An 8,434-nucleotide genomic window follows, 5' to 3' on the forward strand; every position below is an offset into this window, starting at 1 on the left:
GGGTAGTTTCTCTACATCCTGTATTATATCATTATGATCAAATTTACTTGTATTTTTTTATGCAGTTGTAAATATCAATAAATAAATAAATATTTAATTATTATTAAATTAAATTATATTAATTTTTTAACTTTTTCACACAAATAATATTCTCTTTTTCCACTTACAAACATTATTTATAACAGAACATACCTTCAACAGATTTAGGACTCTTAGGAATGAATCTTAGGTTAGATCGTTAGGAAAAGATTTTAAAGAACATGGCATCAATATTTAAGGTTGTCTCCTTGAAAATGGCCTGAGGGCTGAAACGTTGGAGAGTTTGTGAAATAAATGTTGAGAGTATATTTGATCAAAATTGTGTGTTAATAATGAAATAAACCACTCTCAAACAATCATTATAATAAATCATTATTAAAAATATACCTCTTTTTAAGAGTAAACAACATAACAATAAATTTATACTACATTACCAATATATATACTTTACCAAATCTATAATTTCTTGACCTAAGAAAGAAATAAAAGCCACATAGCTAACTTCTATGCATCCTAGGACTGATGACGTGATCGATGTACCGGGAAGCTCTCTGATCTGGAATCAAGGGTTTAATTTTATGAATAGAAAACTCATTTTTAACTCTCATTTATTTGCATTACATTTTACTGTTTTAACTAACATATTTTAGATTTTTTAAAATAAATAAATAAATACGTACTGTATAAATGCATTGTATCGACCTTATGTTTGGATATAAAAATTAGACATACTATTATAACTAGATTTAACTTCTAATTACGGGTTAAATTCAATTCGAACTTACATTGTTCGAAAGTAAACTTAGTGCAATGACGACTGAAGCTATCAAGTATGCCATGAACACTGGAACCGAAAAGAAATGACGCACACAGTCAAACAATCTGAAAAAAAAAATAGATTTGAATAAAAATTTATTTGAAACGGTTAGAAGCCAATTTTTTCAAAAATAGTATTCTGTGAGGTTATGAACAGTTATTGAATGTAAAATATTAGTGATTAAAGAATATGAGATAATGTAAGCCTTGAGCTGAGATCCAGCCGTAACCAAATTAACTACTTAAAAATCAAATGGTCTTTTTAAAAGTTTTTTTACCGATATTCTACAACTCACTAGAAATGAAATAACGAATTTTTGAACATTTGAATAAAAATGTTTTGACAACTAAAAACAGTACAAGAACCCAGTGCAAGAAATCAGTAATTTCACCCTAATTTTTTGTTTATATTGTAGTGGCACCGCTGATCTAGGCTGTAACTATTACCGCTGTGGCCCGACACGAGGCAACTACCAACTAACACGGGAACTACTACTGGAAGAAAAAACAGAAATACAGAAAGCGCTGTATATTAATATATACTATTCATTATAAATACCTTAAGTGTAACACGTAACAACTATATAAGATATTGTAATATATACAAATTTATGATTTGAATTAATAAAGATTCCAATAGAATCTGCTGATCCACTGAAAGCTAACATCTTACACCTAGCACCTCTCGATGTCGTTTAATAGCCCAGAGACTTAACTAGGACTATCGTCTTTATTAATTAATGTTTTTTTTATTTTTATCTTATATGCGATACAACACGAGGAGGCCCCTCACCCCCGACTTAAAATAGCTCCTTTTTAGAATGGATAGCTCATATATGATATTAAACATAACAGGTAACCTTAAAATACCAAAGGTAGTAAAAAGTAAGATACAACTCGAATTACTTTTCTTTTTCACAGTAATGCACTTACTAATTCAATTTTTATTTCTGTTTTAGAGGGTTCGAAAAAAAAAAAAAATGACTAAGGTAGGTCTCAGTATGAAAACCGCCTTCAGCGGACTATGTTTTTGCTAATCTTATAATGCCGTAAGGCAAAACAAGAAAAATTGTATAAATGTATTTATATTATATTATTGTAAACATATAAATCCGTATTATATATATATTTATGAATAAAGAGGTTTTGAAAATAAATTAAAAAAAACTCAGTGGGAAAACCCATCTCCCATGGTAGTTTATGCAGTATGTAAGTACATTCTAACACTATATTTGTGGAAATGTATATTATCTTTCATGTCTCTGGATTTTATCTCCTTCCCTTATTTTCTGTCCTCTCGTAGGACCCGGCGACTGGCTATCCTTCGTACCTACCGGAATAGTACCCTGTAGGACGAGATTACCGTCCTTGAAGAACTTAGGGCTGCCATCTGCCGTCCTTCTATCTATATATATCTATCTAACGTTGTGAGTCCGATTCTCACCTAGGGCAGTTAACATTCATTTTTCGACCGTCTCGACCTTGGTTAGTACGCGGTGGCAACTCAGGTAGCCGCCAGGGTTGGACCGAAAAGGACCGCTAGGCCCACTTCCCGGACTTGTTCTCCTCACCAAATACCGATACAATTTGGCATTATCAATTGGAGTTATATCATTTAACAAAACTACCTTGATACTATTCTGAAAACTACGATATTATGAGTATAAACAAACTACCTATACTATGAGTCTGGCAAGTATAGGTAGGGGGAATAAAAAATGGTGGCTGTTTCAAAACGTAAAACAAAAAAATATTTCATTCAGAGTTCAATATCTGTGACAGTACCTAAAAGTAGAAAGATCCGATTCGAACTGGAAAATCCCAGACTAAACGATCTTTCTCGACCGCATTGCTGCTTCGTTATCGTTTGTTAGCTATTGTATTCTTGTCAGGAACACATTTTATATTTGTTGTTGAGGTGTAGATAGTTGATCGTAGATTAATGATTGGTGAAGTTTGTCGGGGGGTGCGGTCAGCAAAGAACAACATAAATAAACAAAACCATATTTATGTATTTTATGCCGACATTTCGACCTGAGTTTCAGATCTTCATCAGGGCTATAGAACAAAAGAGATAACAACAACATTTAGAGAAACATAAAATTGAAAAAGAATAGTATACAAACAAATTTGGAATTATACAAAATATTGAATTGAATCATAAATGATAAAATATTGATAACTGATAATTGAATAGTAAAAAAATAAATTGATTGATAATCGTAGTTTCAATCTAATACTAAAAATTGATAAATGATAATTGAATAGTAAAAAAATAAAGATATAGATAATCGTGGAATTAGATGGTAGTAGATTGAGAACAGTTTTACTGGTTTACTGTTTTAAATCTACTACCATACAATTCCACGATTATCAATCAATTTATTTTTTTACTATTCAATTATCAGTTATCAATTTTTTACCATTTATGATTCAATTCAAAATTTGGATAATTTCAAATTTGTTTGTATACTATTCCTTTTCAATTTTATGTTTCTCTAAATGTTGTTGTTATCTCATTTGTTCTATAGCTCTGATGAAGACCTGAAACTTAGGTCGAAACGTCGGCATAAAATAAATAAATATGGTTTTTATATGTCGGGACAAACTTCTCCAATTATATTTGTTATTCTCATGTCGAGAAATCCTTAAATACTATAAAAATATTTTTTTCATAATTTTCGCCTTCTCTGTCGTCATATATATATATTTTTTTTTCTCCGAAAATTACAAAAATATTGGTAACTTCAATAGAACTTAAATCTACACAAACATGGGGACGTAAGTAGTATAGTAAGTGGAAATTGTGATTTTACATTCCTTTAATGAATGTACAAGTAAATCTAATATATACAAAAATGAATATTTCTTTGTTGGTATTTTATGCATTGCTAAACCATTCATCTTATACTGATGAGGCTTTTAGCTAAATGTTCAGAATTTTCCTGGGAAGATCATAGGCTGGCACGATTTATTCGGCAAAAAAAAAAATTTTTTGTTACGTAGCTCAGAAAGTATAATTTTTGTCATGGTAAGTATATGCCAATCGATCTGTTTCTTTCTGAAAAATATTAATGATTCTACTAAACGATTTTTTATTTCCTAAAAATTAAAAATCATAATGAAGATTTCAGTGAAGTAGGTCAAAAAATTGTTTTATAAAAAATTAACTCTCAAACACCATTTCAAAGAAATTTTTCACCTTGATTAATTTAGAGTAATTTTTTTTATTCCGTTGATCATTGTTCATATAATCTTTCATAACTTCTTTGCATTTTATCCAATTCCTACTTTAATAGAACCGTTGGAAAGTTGAATGTTTCCTCCTTTTTATCCACATCACAAAATTTAGATTTAATGCCCTTGTAAGGGGGAAATATTAGTTTCAAATAAAGAAAACCTTTTCAAACTTCTTAATTTATATCTCCGATTCTAATTTATTTAATGAGATTTGATTTATGCCCTTTGGTGCGGTTTATAGACTCCTAAACCACTGCCAGGTTTAGTGTATATTGCTTGAATCATGTTGAAGTTAATTCTTTATTTTATATATAATCTTATCAATTTCTTGAGACTATATTATTTTTTAAATAAATCAATTGGTATCCATATTAAGTCTCAACACTCTTTTTTATATCATTAACGGTCCAACGTTTTGGCCAATTCGACCATCTTCAAGAATAATTTTAAATATGAATTTACACCTTATCTGGATATACGGAATTGAGCTATGGGGCTCCACTAAACCATCTAATTCCTCTCGAACCCAATCCTTACAGTCAAAAATCCTTCGTAAAATCCTTAATACTCCTTACTTTGTCACCAATCAAATTATCCATCAGGCCCTCAATATCCCCTATGTTGCCGATTTGGCCAGAACCAGATACCGATCCTTCCATAATAAACTTCCCAACCACCCAAACCAGCTCGTTTCTAATCCGGCTTCTCCTTCACTACCTAATAATCCTCCTAGGCGTCTGAAAAGAAGATGGCCTTGAGATCTTCTCCTTTAGAAGTGTTTTTGGAGTTCTATCAATGGGTAGATTCTCCACATGTTTGTATCATGTCATAATATCACTTACAGCAAATTTACTTGATGTGTATATATGTATACAGTTGTAAAGAATAATAAATAAATTATAAAAAAAAAAAATTTACACCTCACATCCAATTATTAAAAAAGTTTTGCAGGCTATTCTGCCAAGGTCATTAATTACTCTATTTTGTCACAATTTCATTAATTTTTAAGACTTTTAATTTTAGATAAACTTAACACTTTCAACTATCATATAAACGTTTTTAAATAATTGGATATGAGGTTTAAATTAATATTTAAGATTGTCCTTTTGGTTGCCCGACACGTAGGACTGTTGATGACATAATAAAGAGCGTTGAGACTTAATATGGATACCAATTGATTTATTTAAAAAAAATTCTTTATGTGACTATAGTTACCGTTTTATTACTTATCTATATATATATTAATTGATATGAAAGTTTTATAATGTTCAATTAATGTATAAATATCCTCAAATATAAAAATAGCGAAGCATTGCCGGGTCTCTAGTACCTTAATATAATTTGATGGTGTTCGAAATTTTTCTTTAAGCACTGATTGTAGCAGTAGTCATAGAGCTGATCCGAAAACTTTTCCTTTTCTGTATGTTTCATCTTCAAACCGCTCATTTGATAATAACATTCATCTGCGCGTTCTTCTAATTTTTCTACAGAATATATCAAAATTTTGAGCTGGCAGCAGACGTTTTGGACCATTATAATGTACAAATAACCTCCACCAGCGATAATGAATATGACCACGCATCCTGTACATACTTGCAAAAAATAAGCGAAAAAAAATCCCATGTTATTGTGAGTTGAAAACTGATAGGCGATGATAGGAGCTGGTAAGTTTATGTTGAGAGACGAAATCTCTTCCGGGGTGTGGGTACCGTACTTGTCCAATGCTGGCGAGAGAACAAATCCTATTACTGCACCGATGACTGTACTTACAGGTACTATAGAGAACAGCTTCACATCTCTGTCACATTCTTTTTTGAACCTCTCGATGAATTCCGTATCTTTTTCCTTATAGTCATAGAAGTTCTTCGACATACTTCGATGAAAAATGACCAATTTGTCTCGATAAACAGTGGTCGTAATGATTCCACAACAAGCCATCTGAATGAACCCCAAATAATATGCGCCTTTTGAGTATAAGATGAAATTTATTCCCATAGTGTCGATCAAACCTACTACGACAAAGATCCAATGGTAGAATACTACTAAAACATAGAAGAAATATTGAATACAAGTTTTGTGTATATTCTTTCTATCCAGCTTGGTATAAATGAGCGTTATTTGAAGCCATCCTTTGTATTTTTCCTCCATAAATCGATTTGTCTCATCATCGCTTGTGTCAATCGATTCGAAATAATCTGTAAATTTATCGATTATATTCATGTTTTCAGTCGGATCCGACAATCGCTACTGGTTTCGCAAGACGAACAATAAGGATGGTCTACTTCGATTTCTTATTCATATTAAGAATTTAAGGAGAGTGTGAAAACAAACGCCGTTCTATAGTGTCAACAGAAATATAAACCTATTTACTCTCTACGGTAGCATTGTTTAGAGAATAAAATTTTTAAAGAGTAATACAAGGATAAAAATGCCAAACGGTTTCATTGGACAAAATATTCATATTGATATTTTTATTCAATTCCAGATCAGTCTGGGGTCTATTTCATAATGAAAGTTAATAGTGTTAGTCCATTAATGTAAGTACACAAACTATAAAGTACAAGTATTAATACGTTTCATTTCATGGACAACTATCAGTAAAATTACATGATTTTAAAAGTTTTGTTTTAATATTTATTTATTGCTATTTACAACTGTGCATTATAATACATTTAGTAAATCTGATCCAAGTTAAATTTGACTGTTACAGGCTACCTATTGGTAGCACTCTAATGACATTTTACATTAGCTGGTCTCGTGGCCATCTTCTTTTCAGGCGCCTCGGAGGATTGTCAGCAATGGAAGAGGATGCAAGATCAGAAACTAGGGGGTTTGAGTGGTTAGAGAATTTATAATGGAAGGAGTGATATCTGGTTCGGGCTAGATCGGTTACATAGGTTAAGGTCTTTATGTATGATTTTATTTGTGACAAAGTAAGGAGCATTGAAGATTTTACGAAGGATTTTGGATTGTAAGGATTGAATACGAGAGGAATTCGAAGGTTTAGTGGAGCCCCAAAGCTCAACTCCATATGTCCAGATTGGCCTTATTACAGTCATGTAGATCAGTCTTTTGTAATGTGTTGGAAGTTTAGACCGTTTGTCTAGTAAGTGCTGTAATAGTCGAAACCGACGTGCAGTTTCCTGTCTTTTCAGTCTGGTGTGAGGATTCCAGGTTAATTGTTTGTCCAAATGTAGTACAAGGTAACGGATCTGTTCGACAGGGGTAAGAGTAACATCATTAAATGAAACTGTAGAGCAGTCAGTAGGTTTACGACGAAGGGTAAAGGTGATTTGATTGGATTTGTTGGAATTTATCTTAATCCTCCAATTACGACACCAATCTTCGAGGGATGTGATATGGGATTGGAGATTTTGGGATACAATTAATGGGTTATTATTAACGACGAGCACTTATGTGTCATCGGCATACGTGGTGAGGATACTGTTGGGATTGGTTGGAATGTCAGCTGTATAGACGGTGTAGAGGATGGGACCAAGGATACTACCTTGAGAAACACCAGCGGACTGAGAATAGAGGGATGAATAGGAACCATTGTGGTTTACTTGATTTTAAAAGTAAAAACTTATCCGGCAGAATTGTATTAGTCAGTGAAATTGTACCAAATTCAAACTACAAGATTAAGTATTAGTTTGTACTTTATAATGGAACAGGGCCCTGCTGGTAGGTCTTACATGGTTAATATAACAGTTAGATTTTTCCTTTTGTTTAACAATTAATTATAGGGGGGGAAGTATAGTCTCGTGCAAAAGACATCCCTAACTATATTCAACGTTATAAATATTGCATAATTGAGGCTTGTAGCTTCAAAACCAGCTCCATCCATATTTTTCTGAAAAGTCATTTTTTCTTCTTTCCGCAAATTCTGGATACACATCATACTGCCAAGCGATACGGAGAAGGACCAGCTCCTTCACCGTGAAAATTACGTTCAAAGTTATGCGTTTTTTTTTCCTCTAAAACAGAAAATAGACATCAATTGGTAAATATGACATAATTGCATTATATGAAGCAGGACATAATTCAAAATGAGTACTATCTTTTTCTACCATGGGTATTTGAAGGTCTTAGTGATATACGTAGATGCTTCTTCTGTGTAACTCTTACTATACTATTGCTCTACCCCAATTAGGGGTATTCATTCATGATCTTTAGTTTAACATGTTAAAGCGTGTTAAATGGGAAAACTCATGTTAAATGGAGAAATAATTCCTTCTTTCACCATGTTTTTTTTTAATAATTTATTTAAATATATTTAATTAATGACCTTGGCAGAATAGCCTGCAAAACTTTTTTTAATAATTGGATGTGAGGTGTA

At 31.9% G+C, this 8,434-nt stretch overlaps 1 protein-coding gene across 1 annotated transcript in view; it reads right to left on the bottom strand.

The window, feature by feature from the left end:
- LOC136795130 (uncharacterized) overlaps positions 1-6,364 on the bottom strand; it is an 8,776-nt gene extending 2,412 nt beyond the window's left edge. The window contains exons 1-3 of the mRNA XM_067044737.1: positions 5,426-6,364; positions 825-921; positions 491-595 (exon numbers count right to left, since the gene is read on the bottom strand). Coding sequence (XP_066900838.1) covers positions 491-595; positions 825-921; positions 5,426-6,315 — 1,092 coding nt within the window. The 5' untranslated portion in view covers positions 6,316-6,364. The remainder of the gene's footprint in view (positions 1-490; positions 596-824; positions 922-5,425) is intronic.
- Between the last annotated feature and the right edge of the window lie 2,070 nt (positions 6,365-8,434).

This window comes from Halyomorpha halys, unplaced genomic scaffold (genome assembly GCF_000696795.3).
Source record: "Halyomorpha halys isolate HHAL.00 unplaced genomic scaffold, Hhal_1.1 Scaffold40.1, whole genome shotgun sequence".
NCBI classification, from domain to species: Eukaryota; Metazoa; Arthropoda; class Insecta; order Hemiptera; family Pentatomidae; genus Halyomorpha; species Halyomorpha halys.